Source organism: Lontra canadensis, unplaced genomic scaffold (genome assembly GCF_010015895.1).
Source record: "Lontra canadensis isolate GAN:19392208 unplaced genomic scaffold, GSC_riverotter_1.0 scaffold142, whole genome shotgun sequence".
Classification (NCBI taxonomy): domain Eukaryota; kingdom Metazoa; phylum Chordata; class Mammalia; order Carnivora; family Mustelidae; genus Lontra; species Lontra canadensis.
In genome coordinates, this window is record NW_022631136.1 from 1,634,244 (window position 1) to 1,658,852 (window position 24,609).

Genomic DNA, 24,609 nt, shown 5'->3' on the forward strand with positions numbered 1-24,609 from the left:
CCCGCTGAGAATCGCGGAGGCAGAGGGCTGCTTTCCAGCAGGGGCAAGAAGATGCCCTGGCAAGCGGCTCCTGGGGCCGGGCAGGGGTGGTCACAGACTGCCAACCACTACGCCAACCACTACGCCCCCAAAATGGCCTCCCATTACCCCTTGCCGCCCCGCCCGCGGCGCTCCACCGCCCGCCGGCGCACGTGACCCAGCCCCCTCCTGGCCTGCGACCCCCTGTCCAATTCCCGGCGGCGAACGGCCCCGCCTCTCGAAGGAAACGGGCCAACCAGAGAAGGGTAAGGCGGGCGGGTGGTGACGGCCAATGGGGGTGGAGCTCTGGAGGGGAGTAACAGGTTGGTGGGGGGAGGGAGCGCTGAGGGACGGAGGGGGAGGGCCGGGGAGAGGCGGTTGCTGCTCAGCCCGAGCGCGAGCCCGAGCCCGAGCCCGAGCCCGAGCCCGAGCCCGAACCCGAACCCGAGGCCGAGGCCGAGCCCGGGAGCGCCGAGCCCGGTTGGGGTGAGTGAATGCGGAGGGGGCAAGAGCCCCTGAAAAGGCAAGCGGGCCTGAGGGGCAAGGGGCGAGGCGATCCGAGATACCCTTCTCCGGGGTACAGGTGCTGCACTGAAGAGAGGAGGAGGGGAGCTGAAGCTAGGGTGGGGAGTACTGGTTAAGAGCTGGCTCCTACTCAGGTACCAGAGGCAAGTGGCTGGGAACGTGCCAGGTGAGGGGCACCTGAGGCTAAGGCTACTCTCAGGACACGAAAGCGTTTCAGCGGCTGGTTATCTCTGGAGGTCAGACGCAGGTCCTAGGGGCAAGAATTTCTGTTGGAGACCGCGGAGTTAGGGGGGAGTAGTTAGTGACAGTTGAACAGGGGGAACAACTACCTGGGGTTCAGAGACGGAAGGGGGAAGGCGTCCAGAGGTGCTATTTCCCTCAGCTTTTCCTCCTGACTGCCGTTCTGAGCTGGCGCTGGCACCTCCTTTCAGGCTTTGAGAGGTGTGAGGTGAGTTTTGCTCTAACCCTTCACCTACAGATGGAGATACTGAGGGACAAAACAAAAAGGCACCCCCATCTCTTTGCTAGGTGTGAAACTGTTTAAGCCTTCAGTTTCTGTCAGCCTTTGCTTTAACGCCTGGGAGATTTTTTCCTTCTTCCTCTTGAGAGAGTGCTTGCCAAGAGAGGGGTATGAGGAAGCATAGATCCCTAGGCTTACAGAATATGTAGAAATACTTTCTAACAAGGCTTCTGGCTGGGGCTAATGTCGGACCCCCCCCAAGCACAAATAGTTTATCCTGTGGTTCTAGATGGGGCCATTGGATGCAGTTTAGGAGCCTAACCATTCCCTTGATGCCTCCCGGAAGATCCCTTATTACTCCATGAAACCCCACAGGGAGTCCCTGAGTCCAGGACCATGATGATTGTCATACTGTCAGTAGGCACCAGGGGTGTGGGAAATAGGCAGGACTCCTTAGGAGACCATAAGACTAGGGGAATTAGCACCTCTGGGACTCCACACTGGACGAGAGCTGCATGTTGCGGCCCAGACAAGGCTTCTGAGGCAGATTTCCTTGCCTTAGGCAGGTAAGGGAACCAGAGCCAGTCTTAGCTTGGCCCCTTTGATGCCCTGCCTGAGGAAAGTTGTTGTAATTGGGAAATAATTAGCAACCGCTATGTTGTCCATAGGCTGCCTACATGTGCCTCTGCACCTCTTCTTTTATCCTTGATATTTCGAGTCGGGGGCTGGCTGTAAGGGACTGCTAATCCAGAGATTTGCCTTGACCCTAAGAGGATTCTGGCTTCCTAGAACCCTTTCTTATTTCCCCAGGCTGACCCGCATGCTATCAGCCCTGTGGGAGGAGAGGAGAAGGTAGGGTTGTTTCTCTTGGTTGTTGCAGGGGAGGGGAGAACTAAGGGCCAGGGAGTGGGCCAAGGCAAGTGTGGGATGAGGAATGCAGCTTCCGGAACTTGAGAGGGAGGAGTGGGGGACACAAAGTCTTCCTATCACATACTGGCCTGTCACTCACCAGGTTCTTTGTGCATCTGTTTCTCCCTGTTCCCTCTCCACTCTCTGCCTCCTTCACAGTCTTGGCATCTAGGCTGGGCAGTCCATGCCAATGGTTTTGCCCCCTGCCTCCTCTGTGGTGTGGAGTTTCTCTGGTCTGCTTTATGAGCTAGCTGCCAGTGGAGTCTCTCTGGCCCTCCCCTTCCCCTTGCCTCTCAAACCAGTCCAGCCAGTTTGCAGGGCCCAGTTCATCATTGTGTTTTTTTCCTCTACTGGCCAAGCTGCTCTAGCCTGGCTCTCAGGTTTCTGCTTTTTCAGTGGACTGGGCCAGGAGTCCACTTGGGGCCGGTTCTTTTTGATCCATGGGGAACCTTCTTATCTTTGTAACTCTTTCTGAGAAAATAACCAATCCATCAAGGTCACTGAGCTGTCCTTTTCTATTTTGGCCATTTACTTCTCTTGTTCCCTCTGAGGGGAGTCTAATCTCTATAACTCTCTTTCTTCCATTTTCTAAATCTGCCAGTTATGTAGCATCTAGCATATTGCCTGGCCCTGTATATGTCAGTTCTTCCTCTACACACCCCAAACTACCCCACCCCCACTTCCTGCCAGAAGTTCAGAGACTGTCACTCCTAGTTGGAAGCCAGATGCTTATGGCTGGGTGAGGTGACGGAATTGGGGCAGGGTAGGCTAATAAGTAACTGAGGGAGAAGTGGCTGTCTGGTATAGGTGCAGCATATCCTCCCTCTCCTTACAGGCAGGAATGGAGAGGCAGACAGATGAAGTTGAATTAACCTGTGGCCTGGGCTCTTCCCAGAATACAGTTGATGAGGAATGCCCTGGGCACATGCTGAGGAGGGAAAAGCAGGGGCAGGCTTTGAGAGTGAAACCTGTGTACTCTGTGTTTCCTGGCACCAGAATGCTGTTTACCTGCCTCTGGGGCTTACGCAAGGCCTTGGAGCTGCTTGGCTCCCCTGGCCACACCCCACTGTCCTCTGTAACTAAAGGTGGATAGGTTTCAGGTTTTCCATGTTGAATCATTTAGAGCTCTGCTTTCTGACCCACCACCCCAAAGATCACGTCAATCCTGCTCGCCCCTGCCCACTGTCCCAGGACTAACAGTCCGTTGAAATTAGGGAGTCATTGGGACTTGGGGGCACGTTCAGCACTGCCTCTGAACAAGTTGGTGCTCTTGCGTGGGTGAGGGACTGTGCACTCTGCTGGGCCTAGTCTGGGAGCTCCTCGATCTGGATCTGGAAGATCAGTTGATGTACTGACAGAGTAGAGCTGTGATAATGAATAAATCATGGGACTTCTGAGAGCTGGCAGTCTAGGCACATCTGGCTCCAAAATTAAGACTGAATGGGGCAGGGAGAGGTCTTGTTACGAGGGCACATGAGAAATGGCTGTGAGGGGGATCGTTGGGTAAATCTCCCCACTGCTATTCGAGAGTGCCTTGGTTCAGGATACAAACTTTAACACATATTTATTGATACATACTGTGTCACCAGGTCCTGGAGGCCTGGAGTCAGCTGAGAGCCATGTTCTTTGCCCTCCAGGAGTGTGTCATCTAGTGGGGGAGACAGACAGGAAGCAAATCACTCTGATAAATATACAAAAATAAACAGGGGTGTCTGGCTGGCTCAGTTGGTACAGCATGCAACTCTTAATCTCGGGGCTGTAAATTTGAGCCCCACATTGGGTGTAGAGATTATTTAAAAATGAAATCTTTAAAAAATAATAAACTGAGGTAGATTTATTGAAGGACAACTATAGAACATATAACATTGTTCTTTTCTTTTTTTTTTTTTTTAAGATTTTATTTATTCATTTGACAGAGATCACAAGTAGGCAGAGAGGCAGACAGAGAGAGAGAGGGGAAGCAGGCTCCCTGCTGAGCAGAGAGCCCGATGCAGGGCTCAATCCCAGGACCCTGGGATCACAACCTGAGCCTAAGGCAGAGGCTTTAACCCACTGAGCCACCCAGGAGCCCCATATAACATGGTTCTGATCTAGTTTGTGGGAGGGGGTGGTTGGGAAGGGCTCTGAGGAAGTGACATCCTTCTGTGAAGCTTGTGGAGCCAGGAAGGGCCTGTTAGAAGGAGTGCATGTATGCAGGGTGAATTTATTATCAGCTTTGTGACAGGCATAGGTGCTGCTAGCTATGTTTCATGTTTCATGTCTTGTCATTTTCCCTCTTTTTTTTTTTTTTTTTTAAAGATTTTATTTATTTGTAAGAGAGAAAGTGAGTGAGTGGGAGGGAGAGGGAGAGAGAACCTGAAGCAGACACCGTCCGGAGCACAGAGGCCAACATGGAGCTCGAGCCCCACAACCATGAGATCAAGTTGAAACCAAGAGTCAGATGCTTAACTGACTGAGCCACCCAGGCGCCCCTATTTTCCCTCTTTTTTTTTTTTTTTTTTTTTAAGATTTTATTTATTTGACAGAGACAGACACAGCCAGAGAGGGAACATGAGCAGGGGGAGTAGGAGAAGCAGGCTTCCTGCTGAACAGGGAGCCTGATGTGGGGCTCGATCCCTGGACCCTGGGAGCATGACCTGAGATGAAGGCAGACGCTTAATGACTAAGCCACCCAGGGGCCCTTCCCTCTTTTTATTTAAAAATAAATAAATAAATAAATAAATAAATAAAGGAACCTAAGTAAATTACATGCAAGAATCTGAAATGTAGAACATGATAACATTTTTATAGCTGTATACACTTGTAATTATTATTGTCTAATTTTTATAAGTATTTCCTCAGGAGGTATTATCATTATACCTATTTACTGATGAGGAAATTGAGGCTCAGAACAGTTGTGATTTGCTCAAGGTTATATACATTCAATGAAGAGGAGGGCCAGGTTCTTTTTTTACTGGATGAGTGGTTTGAAGAACCTTTGCCTTGTAGCTTCTTTCCTGATCCCATTTCTTACTTGAATTCTAACAAAGGACCCTGCCGATTTAATATCCTTTTGTTTGGAGTATCTGAGGTTGGTTAAAGTCCTCCCCAATGCCGGAATGGAGGAAGGACAGGGGTCCTTTAGTTCAGGGTGGACTTGGGAGGTCTTAATGAAACTCTTGAGATTCTGTAGCAAAAGCTTGTGTGGACTGTTTCTTGGGGGGTGGGTGGGTAGGTGCATTACTTCATTCTCTCAAATGGAGTCTGAGAACCTTGCCAATAAGGGCTCCTCCCTCCAGTTCCTTTCCCTGGAAGGGAAGGGCTGGGAATGTTAGGAATGTTCTTCCCACCAAGCCCTTTCTCACCTGCTGCTAGGCCACTCCCTTTCCTTCTCACCCTCGTTTTCTGGACTTCCTAGCAAGACTACAGTCCCTGAAGGGGGCCTTGCCAGCTTTCCCAGAGCTCCACTGGGAGATTGAGCTGGGTATGTTTTTGTGTCTGTCTGGCTCTTCAGATACTCCTCCTCCAGTTTGGTACTAGGCTGTGGTGGAGATTAGTTGTAGGGCTGCGGAAACTGGAGTTGTTATTTGCTTCAAGGAGAAACTGCCCTCCCCAGTTCCTGGAGCCAGAGCACACCTGGAATATATTCCATTTGCTGACTCTAATCTTAGGCTGATGGGGACCAGAGGAGTTGGCCTATGTGTTGTCCTGGCTCTGGCCCTCAGGTGGGACAAGTCTGCCTATCCTAGGGCCCTTGGAATGGACATTCTTAAATTTTACTTAAATCTTTTTCTTTTTTTTTTTTTTTTAAGATTTTATTTATTTATTTGACAGACAGAGACCACAAGTAGGCAAAGAGGCAGGCAGAGAAAGAGGAGGAAGCAGGCTCCCTGCTGAGCAGAGAGCCTGATGTGGGGCTCCATCCCAGGACCCTGGGATCATGACCTGATCTGAAGGCAGAGGTTTTAACCCACTGAGCCACCCAGGCGCCCTGCTTAAATCTTTTTTTTTTTTTTTTTTTTTTTTTAATAAGCAATACATCTACATGGTTCAAAATTTAAAAGGGACAAAAGATACACAGTAGAAAGCTAGTTACTCTCCCATCCTTGTCCTCAGCCCCCATGTCTTCCAACCCAGAGGCTTCACTGCTATCATCCCAGAAATAGGATGGCATATCTTGTGTGTGTGGGGGGTAGTTTTGTGTATCTTAAATGAACTCTGGGAGTAGAGGGCCCCTTTTCTCCATTGGGATAAAGGTATCTGTTAGGCGGGGTTTGGGATTTGCCTTCATTGGGGTTGGAGGAGGCACACCATGCTATAGGCGTATGTGTGAAGATCAAGCAAAATTGTTGAACTCTTGACAAAGCCAGGCTCCCTAAGACTGTATTAGAGGAAATGGATTCTTCTAAGTCAATGGATCTCAAAACCTGGAATCTGGACCAGCAGTGTCAGTATCTCCTGGGAACTTGGTAGAAATTCAGATCCAGACCTACTGAATCAGAAACTCTGGGGACAGAGTCCAGTAGATACTTTTCAGATAAAATAGGAGAACCACTATTCTGTGTAGAAGGAACGACAAAATAATAAGCCACACAAAAGCCGGACAGGTGGAGGTTTCTGGCTTTCTGCTTCCAGTCTCTCAGCTTTAACTGTTTTCTTGATTTTCTAGGACCCCCTCCCATTCATGGAGCAGGCATCCACCATGGCTGAGCCCCGGGGCCCTGTAGACCATGGAGTCCAGATTCGCTTCATTACAGAGCCAGTGGGTGATGCAGAGATGGGCACCCTACGTCGTGGTGGGCGACGTCCAGCTAAGGATGCAAGAGCCAATACCTATGGGGTTGCTGTGCGTGTGCAGGGCATTGCTGGACAGCCCTTTGTAGTGCTCAACAGTGGGGAGCAAGGTGGTGATTCCTTTGGAGTCCAGATCAAGGGGTCCAACAACATAGGGGCTCCGGGAGCGCTGAGCTCTGACTCGGAATTCCCTGAGAGCTCCTACTCTCATGCCAAGGAATTTCCTGCCTGCTCACAGGGCAGTATGTCTGATGAGGAGCCTGGGGCCCACTGGAATGGAAGGCTACTCAGATCCCAGTCCCAGGCCTCACTGACAGGCCCTGACCCTGTGAGTCCGAGTACCAGGAGCACTAGCCTTCTGGAGCTGGCCCCCCAGGGAGCTTCTCCAGGGAGCACCATTGACACTGCTCCCCTGTCTTCAGTGGACTCACTCATCAACAAGTTTGACGGTCACCATGGGGGGCAGGCCCGGGGGCGGACTGGCCGGCGCATGCGTACTCTGCCCCCTGAACAACGCAAGCGGAGCCAAAGCCTGGACAACCGGCTCCCACGGGATACAGTTGAGGAACGGGAGCGTCGGTCCCCCAACCACTGGACTCCTAGCACAAAGCATGACAGCCACATGGGCAGCTCTAGGCAGTTGACCCAGAGCCAGAGCTCTCTTGGTGACTTTAGCCATTCCCATCAGACCCAGGACTGGGTTCTGCAGAGTTTTGAGGAGCCACGGGGGAGAGCCCAGGATCCTGGCATGCTGCAGGTCAGACCCCACTCCTCTGTGGCTTCCGATCCCCCCAGCCCAGCAGCCCCAGGACCCCTTGCTGATTCAATAACTTAAGGCAGAAGGTTTCTACTTTTGTCCTCCACTTTACTCATCTTCTAGATAGATGATATTCACATGTACGAGATGCTTCCATGGAAATGGAACTGATGTGAAATCAGCCTTCACAAGCATGAGAGTCACTTGTTACTGCCTGGCCATGGACTGTGCCTCAGTCACTAGCATTTGCTAGGTCTGCAGCATCTGTAAGGCAGGCCGGGTAATATGACCAGCTTCCAGTGCTCTGGTCAAAACTCCCATCTCTGTCTCCCACTCAGGAGTGTAAGTAAGTGGGGCAGTAGCTTCTTGCAGACAATATTAAGCCTGTTCATTTATAAGTTCATTTATAAGTTCTAGTACATTAACTGTCAGTAGTAACAGGTTACCACAGAGCTCACAGCTAGTTGAGATCAGCTTGTCAAGGAGAATCTGGCTTGCAGCAATAGTGAGAGGTGTACCCTGCTTGGACCTCTCCTGGGCCTGCTGCTCAGGCCTCTGTAGTGTTGCCTCTTTTCCGCATGTGAGGCCTGTTTGGCATGCTGGGAGGGCCTCGTCTCCCACCTGCTGCTTCTGCACCATCTGAACCCCACAAAATGCCGCTGGCTTCATCTTCCTGTTTCTCTGGGTTTATGTTTTGCAGTTCAAATCAACCCCAGATCTTCTCCGAGACCAGCAGGAGACAGCGCCACCAGGCAGTGTGGACCATGTGAAGGCCACCATCTACAGCATCCTGAGGGAGGGGTAAGGGGGGGCCCTCCCAGCAGCGCAGTCACACACCTCCCCTCTTTTCCTTCTGGCTTCCTTCCCCATCTTCCCTGTCCTTAGCTCTTCCTTCTCTCATCTCTGTTACCTCTTCCCTCTCTTAGCCTTTGCTTCTGCCCTTTTATCCTCCAGAAGCTCAGAAAGTGAAACGTCTGTGAGGAGGAAGGTCAGTTTGGTGCTGGAACAGATGCAGCCTCTGGTGGTGAGTGGCCACCTCCCGGTGGGACCAGGAGGCAGGGTTAGGGCCTGTGGGGCCTGGATCTGGATGTGGACTCATTCCTTCCTGCCCTGTTTCTGGCAGATGACTTCTCCTGTGTCTGCTAAGGCCCTGGCTGGGCAGAGCGAGCTCACCCGAAAAGTGGAGGAGCTACAGCAAAAGCTGGATGACGAGGTGAAGGTGAGGGGAGACTAGAGGTGCAGGAGGCACATGGGGCACGGGAGAAACAGTGCTTGGGTTGCTCTTCCATGTGATCAAATGAGCACTCATATGTTCTGTGACACAGGAGACAAGAGTATGTGCTGGTCCCCACAAGGACTTCTGGGCTTCCCTGGAGCTTAGGGAGAAGAGCACAGTCATCAGAGCTCTGACTACCTTCCATTCATTTCCTTTGGAAGTTCTTATCCTGGCTTTGCTGCTCACCGGGATTACTAACCTCAGTTTTTTTCACTGTCATTATGGTGATGGCAATACGAGTAGCTGTCATTTATTGAGTGTTCTCTCTCTCTCTCTCTCTCTCTATCTATCTATCTATATATATATATTTGAGAGAGAAAGCATGAATGGGGGAAGGGGCAGAGAGGGAGGGAAAGGGACAAGCAGACTCCTGTGGAGTGTGGAGCCTGGATCCCAGGACCCTAAGATCATGACTGGAACCAAAGTCTGATGCTTAACCAGCTGAGCCACCTAGGTGCCCCTATTGAGTATACTTCTTGTAATAGGTACTGTCCTGGCTAATACATAATAATTATAGTGATCTTATAAAGTAGATATTGTGGACCTTTTCGTGATAAGGAAACTGAAGATCAGCCAGGTTAAGTGAATTGCTCAAGGTACTAAGTAACAGAGATGGAATTTAAAAATTCAGGTCAGCCTTATGTGAAAGTCTGTGTACTCCCTTTAAAAAAAAATATTGTGGGGCACCTGCGTGGCTCAGTAGGTTAAGTGTGAGACTCTTGATTACAGCTCAGGTTGTGATCTCAGGGTTGTGGGATTGAGACCCGTGTCAGGCTCTGTGCTGATCATGGAGCCTGCTTGGGATTCTCCCTCTGCCCTTTCCCCCACCCCACATTCTCTCTCTCTTAAAAAAAAAAAAAATTTAAAAAGTTTTAAAAAATATTGCTCCCACCTCTAACAGTATTGCCTTGCATGTAGTTAGTAAGTATTGGATTGTAACTCCCCTTATTTCCTGGAAAGCAGTATAGTATACTGGTTAAGTGGTCAGCTGTGGAGTCAAACTGAGTTCAAATCCTGGTAACTGTTGACTGAGTAACTGACTTCAGGCATGTTCTTTACATGTTCTAAGCTGCTGTTTCCTTAACTATAAAGTGGGGATAATAATTGTACTATCTTATTTATCTATGGCTGTGTAACAAATTACGTCAAAACTCAGCAGTTTCAGTCATCTCCTGGTGTCTTGAGGACCCAGATTCTGGAAGCACCTTAGCTGGGTAGTTCAGGGTCTGTTAGGAGTTTCCAGTCAAGGTGTTGGCTGGGGCTCTAGTCAGAAGACAGTGGTTATTGGCTGGAGAACTTACTTCCTTGCTGTGTGGACCTCTTCCTGGGGCTGCTTGAGTCTCTGCACAGTATGGCATCTACCTTCCCCCACAATGATCCAAGAGAGAAGGTAAGGAGGAAGCTGCAGTGCCTTTTTAGGATGAGTTGCAGAAGCTACACATCATTGCATCCTTTTTCTGTTTGTTAGAAGAGTGTTCTTACAGGTGTCTGGGTGGCTCATTAGTTAAGCGTCTGCCTTCAGCTCAGGTCATGATCCCAGAGTCCTGGGATTGAGCCCTGCATCAGGCTCCCTGCTCAACGGGATCCCTGCTTCTCCTCCTCTCACTCCCCCTGCTTGTGTTCCCTCTCTCACTGTCTCTCTCTCTCTGCCAAATAAATAAATAAAATCCTGAAAAAAAAATTAATTAAAAAATAAAGAGGGGAGAAACTTCACCTTTTGAAAGGAATGTCAGACAATTAGTGGACATACTTTATACCATCAATCACAAGTCCCAAGGCTTGTTAGGAGAATTAAATGCAGATAATAAACACAGGATCCATAGTACAGTGCCTGTCATGTAGTGAGTCAGTAAATGTTAGACATTTGCATTACTCCTGGTCCTCTGAGAGGCTTTCCCTTCTCTCCAGCTGCTTTACTCTCCCTGCCTTTTCCAGAAGCGACAAAAGCTAGAGCCATCCCAGGTTGGTCTGGAGCAGCAGCTGGAGGAGAAGGAAAAAGAGTGCAGCCGGCTGCAGCAGCTGCTGGAGAGGAAGAAGGGGGAGGCCCAGCAGAGCACCAAAGAGTGAGTGCAGCTGATGGTGCACACATGGGGCTGCTTGGGGACGGAGGCCAGAGTTGGAGGTGTCCCCTGGGTGGGAGAGACAGAGAATCTAGATATCTAGAATCTATAAGGGGCAGACAGAGATAGTTTAAAGATAGGACCTTTCTCTTTGCTTTCTCTGTCGGTAATGGTGATTGTGCCTGAGTTGGGTTACCTGGCTTTGCCTCTCTACTTCAGGCTCTAAATCTGTAAAATGGGTTAATAATAGTAGCTACCTCACAGGACTGTTCATTTAGTAGATGTTTTTGCAATGAATACTGTTTGGCAGGCACTGATCTAGATTTCTGGGGTATACTAGTGAACCATTGAGATGAGGAGCACTGCTGTCCAGAAGCATAGTTTCTTGTGTGCGTAGGGGAGGAGGTTGGGGAGACAGACAGTAAATAGTGAGCATATTAGATAAGTAAATCTGTAGCATTTGAGAAGGCGATTAATGGAGTAGGTCAAAGTAGATTGGGGGGCCTGGTGGTGGAGGAGCCAGTTTGTGTATTAAATAAAGTGGTCAGGGGGCACCTTGGGGTTCAGTTAAGTGTCTGCCTTCAGCTCAGGTCATGATTCCAGGGTCCTGGGATCAAGCCCTATATCAGGCTCCTTGCTCAGTGCAGAGCCTGTTTCTCCTACTCCCCCTGCTTGTGCTCTCTCTCTCTCTCTCTTCCTCCCTTTCAAATAAATAAATAAAATCTTTTAAAAAGAAACAAAGTGGTCAGGGGAGGCTTCATTTAGATTTGAACAAAGAAGGAGGTTTAAATGAATTAATATATGTAAAGGGTTTAGAAAACTGCTTGACACCCAGTGCTTGATGATATTATTTGTTATTAATTATTAGGCTCCAGAACATGAAGCTCCTTGTGGATCAGGGTGAAAGGGTAAGACATGGGCTGGAGACCCAAGTGATGGAGCTGCAGGACAAGCTGAAACAGGCCCAGGGATCAGAGTCTGCTAAGGAGGCACTAAGAAAGGTAGGGAGGAGAATGGCTCCCGTAGCCTCTGTTTCCTTTCAGCTAGAACACCCTCAGGTCTGTTCACCTCCAGTTTCCCCACAGTATGGGCAGAAGATAGCTGATTATGGGTATCCCTTAGTGTGCTTTCAGATAGGTTCAGTGGTCAGATGGGGGGTAGAGCCCAGAAGGGTGGGCATCCTAGAGAGCAGAGAGCACCGGGTACTGAGCCTGACAGGTCTAAGCTGCTCAATAAATATTTTTGATTGACCAAATGAATGGACAGGCAGAGTCACCTCTTTACTTCTGTCTTCCTTTCCCCAGGACCTGTCAGAGACCCGGCAGCTTTTGGAAGAGGTGTTGGAGGGGAAACAGCGGATAGAGGAGCAGCTGAGACTGCGGGAGCGGGAGCTGACAGCCCTGAAGGGGGCCCTGAAGGAGGAGGTGGCCTCCCGTGACCAGGAGTTGGAAAGCGTCCGGCAGCAGTACCAGCGAGATGCAGAACAGCTTCGCCAGAGTATGCAGGATGCCACCCAGGCATGTGACCAGAGCAGGGACTGCTGGAAGAGGGCAGCCCCTCACCCCCAGAAGGGGCTGCCTTGAGGTCTCTTGGTATTTGGGGACTTTCCATGTCATAACTGGAACTCCCTCTGAAAGACAAATGTGAGATGTAATGAAAACCTTGGCCAGGAAACCTACAAGGGCAGAGTGAGGAAATGCAGGCCAGGAGTACCATGAGGGTGTGTGACCAAAGTCCCATGGGGAAATAAATGGGGGAGGCATCCTGTCAGTGACAGCGGGGGTGGGGGGACACTCTGACCTGGGGAGACTTTGTGCTAACATCACACCAGGCACCCTGAGGTCTCACGGTGTGTCACCAGTGTGGTGCCTTCTGGTCCTGAGCCTCCCCTTCCACATGCTTAGACTTTGATCTGAAGCGAGTTCTTCCCTCTGAGCCTCCTGTCCCCCAATTGTCTCCTTCCCTAGGACCATGCTGCCTTAGAGGTGGAGAGGCAGAAGATGTCAACCCTGGTGCGGGAGCTGCAGAGGGAGCTGGAGGAGACCTCAGAGGAGACAGGGCATTGGCAGAGCATGTTCCAAAAGAACAAGGAGGAGCTTAGAACCACCAAGCAGGAGTAAGGAATTTGTCTGTCAGCAATGCTTATCTGTGTTTCCTATATCCTGCTGCTTTTCTACCCATGCTGTGCCCTTTACTCTGCTGAGAGTGGGTGCCCAGCCTGTTGGCTTCTGAGGAGGTGGTTTGCATTGTCCCACTAACCTTTCCTAGGCAGGTGGCCTGACCTTGTTCCCTTTTCCTTTGCATTCACCTGGCTGGGCTCAGACTCCTGCAGCTGCGGATGGAGAAGGAGGAGATGGAAGAGGAGCTTGGGGAGAAGATGGATGTCTTACAGAGGGAGTTAGGGCAGGCCCGGGCTGGTGCTGCAGATACTCGCCAAATGGAGGAGCTCAAGAAGGTACTTGGAGGGGCACCTGGCTGGGACTTGATCTCAGGGTTGTGAGTTTGAGCCCCATGCTGGTATAGAGATTACTTAAAAAAAGAAAAGAAAAAAAAAAAGGTACTTGGAGTTGGGGTGTGGAAGAGCAGGTTGGGGTGATGGGCACTGACCTCACCTACCCATGAGGATCTCCAGACTAGTGGCTGCCTCCTCTGTGCTTGGTTTTTAGGACCCATCTTCCTACTCAGCCAGCTCTTTCCCCTATACACTCTCTGATGCAGTTGGGCTGCTCTCATTGAGTGTACAGGTTTCCAGTGGGAAGGACTCCTAGTTGGGTTCAAGCCAGAGGCTGCTGGCTGCCTCCCAAGAGACCTCAGGGGAAGCAGCATTTAGATGGATTTGTGAAACTCCAGGGTCATTTTTGAAGCTTCAGATTTGGTCCGCACAGGGAGAGTTGCTCTGTCTGGAGGGGGTGGGGCAGTGGGGAGTAGGGCAGGGGATGGACTCATTAACTATATCTATGAAACCAACATTTACAGTTAGAATGGCAGTTTATTAACTTGTAGCATGAAGTGTCATCAGACAGACTGGAATATTTGCATTGGCATGGCCAGCTGACCTACTGGGGAAGCCAGATGGTATAGTGAAGGCTGCTCAGAGTATAGAATCTAGACACAGGGATTTTATCATGCATGGATATTTTATAAATGATAAGGTCATCAGATTGAAGCGAATACAGATAATTTCTTCATATTCCTGGTATTAGTTTTTGGAGGACAAGAAAGCATCTAATTATTTTGGATGATTTAGAAACTTAGAAAATATTTTGTTAGTATAGGGAACTGGCATTTATGGCCTCCTAAGGATCCTTCTTGGTTTATAGTTCTTTGATTCACTATGCTGGATATGTAGTTGGTGCTCATTTAACAAGTATTAATTAATCATTGCTTGTTTATCATTCCTTTGCCATAAGGCTGCCTAATTATAATCAAGGCAGTCATATTTATTAAATGAGTAAAGAAGTATAGCTCTAAGCGATGATTTTCCAGATAAACAAAAGTCTGAGCTTACACAAAATACTTGGAGAAAAACATAATGAACGTTAACCAAGTGTTAACGTTAGTGATTATGAAATGAAAAGTGCTCTTAAGTTTTTACTATGTTAGTATGAAGTTAACAAATTATCAAGAATGTCTGAAGTCTGTTTGCTATATTAGTGGACATTCCTCTGGACAATCTCAGTTGACTATCATAGGAGATAAAGCTGAAAAGCTAAGAAGAAGTAACTAGTGCTTGATTTATCTCATGTATGAAGTGTATTTTATCAAGTACCCACTCGGACTACATATGCATTAGGAAAACAGACCCCATCCAGTATAGATCACACGCTGTGCTGTTTTTTTCTTTGCAGTTAGTTGTGTTATTTTATACCGAAAACTCAAAGTATATTATATAACCTTTCAGCCTAATTATGGTATTTTCTGAATTTCGGAAGTAGCTGATAGCTAAAGAACGATAGCACGAGAGTTCATATCTCAAAATTTGATTTGTTTTTTATTTTATTTATTTATTAGAGAGAATACAAGGCAGAGCAATAGGCAAAAGGAGAGGGAGAAGCAGGCTCCCCATGGAGCAGGGAGCCCAATGTGGGGCCCGATCCCATGACCCTGGAATCATGACCTGAGCTGAAGGCAGATGCTCAACCAACTGAGCCACCTGGGCACCCCCTCAAATTGGGGCTCAAACTCACAGCCCTGAGATCAAGAGTTGCATGCTCTACCTACTGAGTCATGCAGGCTCCCCAGTATTTTAATTAAAAAAAAAAAATAAGAGCAGCACCACTATTTATTGTGTAATATGTTTTGGTTTTCAACATATTTTATTTTTGAAATAGCCAATCCTGTTTATCCACACCCTCATCTACTCTCACTTAATGTGATTTGATTTTGTGTGTGTGTGTGTGTGTGTGTGTGTGTGTAGATTTATTTCACATACCATAGAATTTACCCTTTCTAAGTGTATGACTTAGTGGGGTTTTTTGCTTATTTGTTTTTAAAGATTTTATTCATTTATTTGACAGAGAGCACAATCAGCGGCAGGCAGAGGGAGAAGCAGTCTCCCCACTGAGCAAGGAGCCCGATGTGGGAGTAGATCCCAGGACCCTGGGATCATGACCTGTTGCAAAGGCAGACACCCAACTGGCTGAGCCACCCAGGAATCCCTTTGTGGTTTTTAGTATATACACAAAGTTATATGTCCATCATCAATATCTAATTAGAGAACATTTTCATCACCCCAAAAAAGAACCCCATATCCATTAGCAGTCACTTTCCCCAGCCCTGGGTAACCACTAATCTACTTTCTGTCTCTATGCATTTGCCTATTCTGCATAATTTCATATAACTTGAGTCACAATATACGGCCTTGTATATCTGGTTTCTTTCACCTAGCATAATCTTTTTGTAGGTTTACTGATGTTGTAACATGTATCAGTACTTTTTATAGCTGAATAATACTCTATATAGATACATCACATTTTGTTTATCTGTTCACCAATGGGTGGACGTTTGGGTCATTTCTGTTTTAGCCATCGTGAGTAATGCTGTAATGAACATTCACGTGAACATGTTTTTTGGGAACATGTTTTCAGTACTCTTGAATATATACCACGGAATGGAATTCATATGGTCATTCTATGGTTAACTTTTTGAGAAACTATCAGACCCCTTGCCCAAGTAGCCACAAACATCTTTCATTGCCCCCGCAAAACATGAGAGTTCCAGTTGCTGCACAGTCTGATATCCCAGGCCACCCCTGTGCCCTGTCACTGTCCCCCTTCCCTTCCAGGAGCTGCGCCAGACCCAGCGGGAACTTAAGGAACTGAGAGAAGAGCAGCAGAGCCAGGAGGTGGCTGGACGCCACCGGGAGCAGGAGTTGGAGAAGCAGCTGAAGGTTGAGGCTGATCGAGGTCGGGGGTTGGAACAGCAGAACCTCCAGCTACAAAAGATCATCCAGCAACTGAGACAGGACTGTGAAGAGGCTTCCAAGGCAAGGGGAGTGGGCACAGGGCTTAGGAGGTGGAGGCTGAGGGGTCTGGAGGGCAGAGGAGCCAGAGGGCATGGAAAATTACCTATCATGGGTATGTACAGACCAGATCCTTGGTCCTAGGTGTGTGGTGAAAAGTAGCTAGGATTGGGCAGCGGGGAGGCAGGGCTGCAGCATGGCTCTGTAGGGGTGGGATTCGCAGAGGCACTACCACTATTTAGGTCCAGTTCTCATGGGTGGTCTTCCAGGTGGCTCTCCTGGGGGTAGCTAGGGACTTGGAGCCCTGGGGTCTGAGCTACCACTCCCTGAACTGGCCGCAGGCTCAGGCGGCAGCAGAGGCAGAGGTGGCAGTGCTGGGGCAGCGGCGGGCAGCCGTGGAAACCACACTTCGGGAGACCCAGGATGAGAATGATGAGTTCCGACGGAGCATCCTGGGTCTGGAGCAGCAGCTGAAGGAGGCCCGGGGCCTGGCGGAAGGTGGGGAAGTGGCGGAGGCAAGGCTTCGGGGCAAGGTGCAGCGGCTAGAGGTCAGTGCTTCTGCCCACGTCGTTGGCTCCCTGTCCGCCCCCACCCCCCGGCCCTCTCTCCTCTTGTCCCTGGCTGAACACTTCAGCTAAATCCTCAGCTATCAGTTTCATTTTATGCCGAGTGTGCTTCTGTTGGCCTTCCCAATCCAGTGTTACACTTGGCTTTATTTCCTGGAGCATGCTTTGCTGTGGATGTCTTGGCCCTTGCACTGGTACTTTTGTCTCTTATCTCCCACCTTGTGCTTGTTCTCTGTTTCCTGATTTCTTTGCTGCTTCCCCTGAGCCTGTTTTCACTGCCCACCTTTTTCATAAATCACTCTTCTTCCCTCCCATCTATTCCCCTTGAAATGGCCTATGTCTTCCCTCTCCCAGGCTGAGAAACAGCGGCTGGATGAGGCCCTGAATGCAGCTCAGGAAGAATCGGGGAGCCTGGCAGCTGCCAAGCGGGCACTGGAGGCCCGGCTGGAGGAGGCCCAGCGGGGGCTGGCCCGCTTGGGGCAGGAGCAGCAGGCACTGAACCGGGCTTTAGAGGAGGAGGGGAAGCAGCGGGAGGCGCTCCGGCGGAGCAAGGCTGAGCTGGAGGAGCAGAAGCGCTTGCTGGACAAGACTGTTTGCCAGCTGAACAAAGAGGTGGGGCATGGGGTGTCCTGGACTCTCAGGAAGAGTCCCAGCTCTTAAGGGAAGCTTGCCTGGGGGGGTGAGGGGTTGGGGAGGGGTCAGAATGTGTGGTGTTGGCTTGCCTCAAGTTCACTGCTGGGGAGGCCAAGGCCAAATCTTGAGAGAGAGGTGTCCTTCCTACCGCTCCTCAGTGTTCATGTCCTCCCTCCACATCCCATTCCATGTGGTCTTGGTCCTTGGAGAATGTCTCCTGGGATTCTCTCTTAAGACATCTGTAAGATGAATGTAAGAATCTTCATTAGTAGAATTTTCTGTTTGGGGTAGGGAAAGGAAAGTTCCATCATCTCTCCCTAGCTGACTTTAAGACCTAAACATAGGAATTTTTGCGAATGGAATTTTATATTTGGGGGAGGGCAAGAAGAAAGGAAAAAGAAATAAATTGCATTTTTGCAGGTAAGATCGTCCCTGTAATCTCTCACTTTATAAAGCTAGAGCAAACACATATTTTGTCAGTTCTAAAGTGCACATTGCGTCATCTCTGAAGTTGACTTGGCATCTTGTAACTGATGGTATGTTATAGGTCAGTTGGCAGGTTTTTCCTTCTTAGTGGTATATCTTACGATCTATTGGCATCTTGGGTTTGTTGAAATGTGGTCATTTAAGGTTTACTTGGTATCAGACACTTTTACAAGTACTTTGTATCATTAATGTAATTCTCACAATAACCTTGTGATGTAGGTACCATTATTTTCCCATTTTATAGATGGGGAACTGAGACCTAGAGAGGATAAGTAACTTGTCTGTGATCATACAGCTAGTAAGTGGTAGAGCCAGGATTGGAGCCCAGGCAATCTGTATATTACTACTAGCCATACTATAGGGACCTAGGCCCAGGGAGAGCAAGGGAGGGCTGCTTTGGCAGTAAGGAGAATCTGGGGAGTCTGGGCTCAGAGGAGGGCCAGAGGTATGGTGCTGAAAAGGCTCTTTTCTCTTCCTCTCAGTTGGAGCAAATTGGGAATGACTCTAAGCAGGCCCTGCAGGAGCTGCAGGCCCAGCTGGAGGATTACAAGGAGAAGGCCCGGCGGGAGGTGGCGGATGCCCAGCGCCAGGCCAAGGAGTGGGCCAGTGAGGCTGAGAAGAACTCAGGGGGACTGAGCCGGCTTCAGGATGAGGTACGAGGAGAAATGGCAGGGGGTGGGAACCTGCCCAATGTCCTTGGTTTGAAGGTCATTGCCCTTTTTTTTTTTTTTAGATTTTATTTATTTGAGGGAGAGTATAAATAAAATCTTAAAAAAAAAAAACCACAGTACCAAAAGAACCTCAACACTGCAAGGTTATTGGAAGCGTAGTATCAAAACAGAGGCATGTCTCGAAATATGATAGCTAGTTTTATTTTATTTTTTATTTTTTATTTTTTTAATTTTTTTTTTTTTAAAGATTTTATTTATTTATTTGTCAGAGACAGAGGGAGAGAGAGCGAGCGAGCACAGGCAGACAGAGAGGCAGGCAGAGGCAGAGGGAGAAGCAGGCTCCCTGCCGAGCAAGGAGCCCGATGTGGGACTCGATCCCAGGACGCCGGGATCATGACCTGAGCCGAAGGCAGCCGCTTAACCAACTGAGCCACCCAGGCGTCCCGTTTTATTTTATTTTTTAAAGATGATAGCTAGTTTTAATACTTCACAATCTTTTACTGTAACAATTTGCTATAATTTTCTGTTCTGCGATTACATTAAACCCTTTTTGTTTTGTTAAAAAAAAAAAAAAAGTCCCAGTACCCTACCTGGGTCCCATATCGCTTAAATCACAACTCCTAGGGCTGGGGCCCAGGATCAGTTGTCTAAAAATGACTTAACTGATACTAATTTGTGTAGGGCATTTTAAAACAATGAAGAAAATGGACTAAGCTCCTTTCTGCCTGATCGATAGGATGCTGCCTGATTCCTGAATTGTTAAAGAAAGCTAACTAGATCTTCAAAGAGAAGAAAAGGGACTAAAAGTCGGCCTGCTTTTTATTACCACCAGGCTCTGGAAATTCTAAAGAATGTCAGTGATGTGACATTTCTTCCCACGGGTCGGACTGCTTCCGCCCCTCTGCTCCCACCTTACTTCTCCAAGCTGTTGCATTTTCCCTCCTGCCCAGACCCAGAGGCTACGGCAGGCCCTGCAGGCGTCTCAGGCTGACCGGGACACAGCCCAGCTGGACAAAGAGCTGCTGGCCCAGCGATTGCAAGGGCTGGAGCAAGAGGCAGAGAGCAAAAAGCGTTCCCAGGATGACAGGACCCGGCAACTCAAGGGTCTTGAGGTGACGGTGTGAGGGTGGCAGGGAGGGGGAGGGGTGTCCAGGTCCTGGCACAGGTGGGACTTCCGGGGGGGAAAGTAGCCAGGACACACCAAGCCCCCTTTCTCTGCTGGATATTGAAAGCTGGTGGCCCACAGCTGATGGGTTTTGTTTGAGTGCAGTGTTTTAAATGACTGAGTTAATTGCCAGTGTTTAGAAATGTATACATGTCACTTATATCTTAACGATTTCTGGCTCCTTTTGTACATGTGGAAAATATGGTCACCCTGAGCTTCTAATCCCGAGTTGTCTGCATGGCAACAGTTGGCTGGAACTGAGCAGTGGCATCTCCCCTTTAGAGTGGATAGTGGTCTTCAGTTTGCTATATTTGGCAGCAATAATAAAAACAGTGACAAGGGACGCCTGGGTGGCTCAGTTGGGCATCTGCCTTTGGCTCGGGCCCTGGGATTGAGTCCTGCATCTGGCTCCCTGCTCAGTGGGGAGGATGCTGCTCCCTCTCCTGCTCCCTTGGAGGAGCAACAACAACAATAACAACAAAGTGACAATAGCAGCAGCAAACACATATTATGCCATGTGCTGGGCACTGAAGACTCATTTAATCCTGAGAAAAAACCTGTGGGATAGGTTCTCCATTTTTTTTTTTTTTTAATTTTTAAAGATTTTATTTATTTATTTATTACACAGAGAGAGAGAGAGAGAGAGAGAGAGAGAGAGCACAAGCAGGCAGAGAGGCAGGCAGAGGCAGAGAGAGAAGCAGGCTCCCCACTGAGCAAGGAGCCCGATGCGGGGCTCGATCCCAGGACCCTGAGATCATGACCTGAGCCGAAGGCAGCGGCTTAACCCACTGAGCCACCCAGGTGCCCCGGTTCTCCATTTTATAGATGAGGAAAACAGACCCACAGAGAGGTTAAGCAACTTGGCCATGGCTCTTCTGCTAGGAAGTGGTAGATCTGACTCCATCCCAGCTTTGGCTTGGACACTTTGGTTTCTGTCTGTTATCCCATTAGGGAAATCGGGCTGCCCCACTGAGGAATCGATTTGGGGGTTTGTCATCCTGCCAAGGGCCAAGACTAGAGCAGGCGCCACCACCCTCTCCCCTCAATGCCACGCCTGGTCAGCAGAGGGTGCTAGCTCCATGGTGGCTCTGGGCAGGGGCGAAGACAGCTGGTTGTGGGGACATGGGAAACAGCAAGGTCTGTGGAGGCTGGGCTTTGGGAGGGTCCTGGTGGGGGTTTAGCATTCTGGTGTCCAGCATGTGGGGCAGAATGAACCTGTTGCTTCTGTGCCACAGGAGAAAGTCTCACGGCTGGAAGCGGAGTTAGATGAGGAGAGGAGCACCGTGGAGCTGCTGACAGAACGCATGAATCGTGGCCGGGACCAGGTACCCCCTTCCTTAGCTCTCAGCCCTCTCAAGAATACCTCTGCCCACCCATGTTTCATAATCTGGGGAATTCTGGCTGTTGAATCTGTGCGTGGCTGGTGCTACTTCAGGGTCTCCTCTCCTTTAGGATGGGTGGAAAGGAGCCAGGGATCTGAGTGGAAGAAGGAATCCTGATGGCCTGGGATCCTCTGACCTGAGTCCAGGCTACTTCCATTCAGAGGGGATGCTGGTTCCTGGCGAGATGGAGGCAGTCCCGTTTAAATTCTGTGGCTCCTCCCATTTGAAAAGGCTGTGATTTCTTAGTTGCCTAAGAATTGTGGGGATTCAGAGAGCATCCTACAGTTTTCTCTGCCTCACATGGTTCACCTGGCTGGTTCATTGTTAGCCCTACCCAAATCTGGCTCCTCTCATCCATCCCCACTAGGTGGACCAGCTGAGGGCAGAGCTCATGCAGGAGAGGTCTGCTCGACAGGACCTGGAGTGTGACAAAATCTCCCTGGAGAGACAGGTAAGCAGGGGAGTAAGGAGTCTTGGGGATAGACACCAGGAGGCAGGTAGAATGACCACAGGAGGGATCAGAAGTGGAGAGTGACCACGGAGACTTTCTGTCCCTCTCAGAACAAGGATTTGAAGAGCCGCTTGGCTAGCTCAGAAGGCTTCCAGAAACCCAGCGCCAGCATCTCTCAGCTTGAATCCCAGAATCGGGAGTTGCAGGAGCGGCTGCAAACTGAAGAGAGGTGATGTGAGCCTATCCTCCCTCTTTCCCTCTGGGCTCTTCTCTGTCTTGCATGTCAGACATGGCCACCCTAACCTGATCTTCAGGGGCAACTTTTCTCTTGGTCAAGAGCAGAGGGAGCTGTAGAACTTCTGAAATGTGAATGACCTATTATCTCCCCTGTTGCTTGGATCTGCCCCTAGATCCTCCCTAGTGTGACATGACTGAGAGGAGTTCATGGAGGCTGGAGGGAGCCAAATAGGGTTTTCTCTGGAAATGGCTACAGCCACAGACACCCCCCTACCATACCCTCCTAGGGAGAAGACTGTTCTGCAGTCTACCAACCGAAAACTGGAACGGAGGGTTAAAGAGCTGTCCATCCAAATTGATGATGAGCGGCAGCATGTCAATGACCAGAAGGACCAGGTAAGGACGGGAACCAGGGACAGGAAGTCATATGGTAAGCATATACTGTGTGTTTGCTTGAGGGCAAAGGGAGGCCCCATCTCATAGGTCTTCCCAGCTTCATGTAGGGATGGAGACTAGACTGGAGGCCCTGGATTAAAATAATCATAGTAAGCACATGCATTGAGTGTCTGTGATGTGCTAGGTTCTCCTTCTGTTGTACATGTGTGAGCTCATTTCATCCCCAAAACAAGCCTGTGAAGTTAGGGAACTTGCCTGTGGTCACGACATTTTTCTAGGGCAGCGATTCCTTGTCAGAATTGGGTCCCAGTCCATGGTCACAGCAGATGCTTTTCTAATGTGGGGACTTTGTATTCTGCCCAGCTAAGCCTGAGGGTGAAGGCTTTGAAGCGGCAGGTAGACGAAGCAGAAGAGGAGATTGAACGACTCGATGGCCTGAGGAAGAAGGCCCAGCGTGAGCTGGAAGAGCAGCATGAGGTCAATGAACAGCTCCAGGCCCGGATCAAAACCCTAGAGAAGGACTCCTGGTATGGGCTGCTTTTCTTTCCCCCTCTTCTGAACCCCGGGAATGGGTTCAGGAGAACTGAATAGGGAGGAGGATCTCTAAGATGGGACCTCTGCAGTCACTCCTTTCTGGCTGAAAGCCTATATGGTTATTCTTTAGCTCAGCCCACTGTCTATATATACCCCATCTCCCCAGATCTCACATAGGTGGGGGAGCTTGTACTTTGAGGCCTTAGAAAAGCTGGGAGTTTCCTTAGCATGAAAAGCATAGTTGTCTCAGTCTGTCTCCCTCCCTTACAAGTATTCCTCTCTCTTAGGCGCAAAGCTTCCCGCTCAGCTGCTGAGTCAACCCAGCATGAAGGGCTGAGCTCAGATGAGGAATATGACAGCGTCTATGACCCTTCTTCCATTGCATCACTGCTTACGGAAAGCAACCTCCAGACCAGCTCTTGTTAGCTTGGGTCCATGAGGGACCAGAGGCCACACTTGCAGCCTGCCCTGGCCAGGCCTGCACTGCCCTGCCAAGCCTCGAATTCCTCATTCCTGGAGGGGGAACCCAATTATTAAGCCCTAAGAACGGGAAGGGTATGTGTGATGGTGATAAAAAAGGCATTGGCACTAAGCCAGTGAACAGGCTTTCCCTTTCCTCTGGAGGAGTGGGTATTTTAGGCCAACTGAGCCCTTCCCTTAAGTCTTTTTCTTCCCTCACAGCAATAGGATGGTCACCATAGAGGCTGAGGGGGATTGAGCATGTTAGGAAGGGATAGACATTGCCATGTATATAAAGCTTTATTTCTTTAGCCCTTAACCCTCAGGCTCAGGGAAATACCTTTGTGATTTTTGCTCCCATGACTCCTGCAGTATGTTTTCCTCCCACTCTGGAGCAGGGTGAAGGGAACATTATGGATAATAGACACACTGGGGTGGCTCTATCCAGCTCGTGGATGCTCCTCTTTGCACAGTCGTGGGACCCATATGGTAGTCCCCACCCCTCTCCACTCCTTTATGTTTTGTCTTCCTCAAGCCAGTGGATCCAAGGGATCTGTTCTCCCCTTCCTGTCTTCATCATCCTACCTTCCTTTCCTTTTGGTGCCTTAGACAGGGTGAGGAAATAAGGATGTTCTTCTTGCCTTCTATACCTGCACATTCATACCTCTCCAAGGACCAACCTTTCCCCCACCAGGGCCCTCAGCTTCCCCGGCTGCCCCAGTCTAGAGAGTTATTGGCTCATTTACTGATGAGCCCTTGAGGGAGGGATTTTGGTAGGACTGTGATAAGGTTGTGGGGCTTGGTTCTGCTCAGGGTTTCCATGTTTCCTCCTGTCTTTCTGTGACTATGGATGTGTTTGTAAGGGGCTTGCATCTGGGAACCCTGATAACTGTCTGCATGAGTTTGAAAAGCAGAGGTCTTTCTCGTGGCTTCTCTGACCCAGATGTGCCCAACCTCAGTAGGGAATCAGGGGATCCTCATTATCTCAGGAGCTTGGACCTGACACAGGGCTTCCTGCCTAGGGCTAAAGATGGACTCTTTGTAGAAATGGGTAGAGGCAGTGGAAGATTTATTCCCCTCTTGGGTTTTGGGAAGAGCCAAGCCCTGGTAGGGAGGAGGTAAACCTGCTTATTTCCTGAGCAGGTTCTGTAAGGAGCCTAGGGGAAGAAGAAAGCTGTTTTCACCAATGACTTGTAATTTCATGATTTTTTTTTTAAATCTTCTATTCTGCAAGTTAGAGATTTTCTCCCAAACCAACCCAGCCTTGATTTTATTTTAAACTAAACATTAAAATTATATATCTATACTGAAATCCTTGACTACTCATTCTTTTTCCTGGCTTATTTGGAGGTCTGTTTTATGCAGAAACCATTTTAACTAGAGAACTTAG

The 24,609-nt window shown here is 49.2% G+C and overlaps 1 protein-coding gene across 3 annotated transcripts; it reads left to right on the plus strand.

The window, feature by feature from the left end:
* Positions 1-320: 320 nt before the first annotated feature.
* Positions 321-24,531, plus strand: CGN (cingulin). 3 transcript variants are annotated; one of them, XM_032843594.1, is made up of 21 exons: positions 321-341; positions 6,561-7,442; positions 8,143-8,243; positions 8,397-8,466; positions 8,566-8,661; positions 10,654-10,781; positions 11,647-11,779; positions 12,083-12,295; positions 12,746-12,894; positions 13,101-13,233; positions 16,063-16,263; positions 16,581-16,787; positions 17,160-17,417; positions 18,407-18,577; positions 19,546-19,707; positions 20,996-21,085; positions 21,510-21,593; positions 21,704-21,822; positions 22,118-22,226; positions 22,590-22,753; positions 23,048-24,531. In XM_032843594.1, the coding sequence occupies exons 2-21, from the start codon at positions 6,576-6,578 to the stop codon at positions 23,184-23,186; spliced, it is 3,594 nt and encodes a 1,197-aa protein (XP_032699485.1). In that variant the 5' UTR covers positions 321-341; positions 6,561-6,575; the 3' UTR covers positions 23,187-24,531. The 3 variants fall into 3 exon arrangements, with proteins under 3 accessions (XP_032699485.1, XP_032699484.1, XP_032699486.1); XM_032843593.1 differs by lacking the exon at positions 321-341 and adding an exon at positions 456-504; XM_032843595.1 differs by lacking the exon at positions 321-341 and adding an exon at positions 456-504 and having other exon boundaries at positions 8,566-8,655.
* Positions 24,532-24,609: the final 78 nt, after the last annotated feature.

What these genes read in the sequence shown, in the direction of transcription:
- CGN (XM_032843594.1), top strand. Translation starts at nt 6,576, where the DNA reads ATGGAGCAGGCATCCACCATGGCTGAGCCCCGGGGCCCTGTAGACCAT. An exon ending in AGGATCCTGGCATGCTGCAG is followed by an intron (nt 7,443 to 8,142) that starts GTCAGACCCCAC and finishes TATGTTTTGCAG; the next exon opens with TTCAAATCAACCCCAGATCT. An exon ending in GCCCAGCAGAGCACCAAAGA is followed by an intron (nt 10,782 to 11,646) that starts GTGAGTGCAGCT and finishes ATTAATTATTAG; the next exon opens with GCTCCAGAACATGAAGCTCC.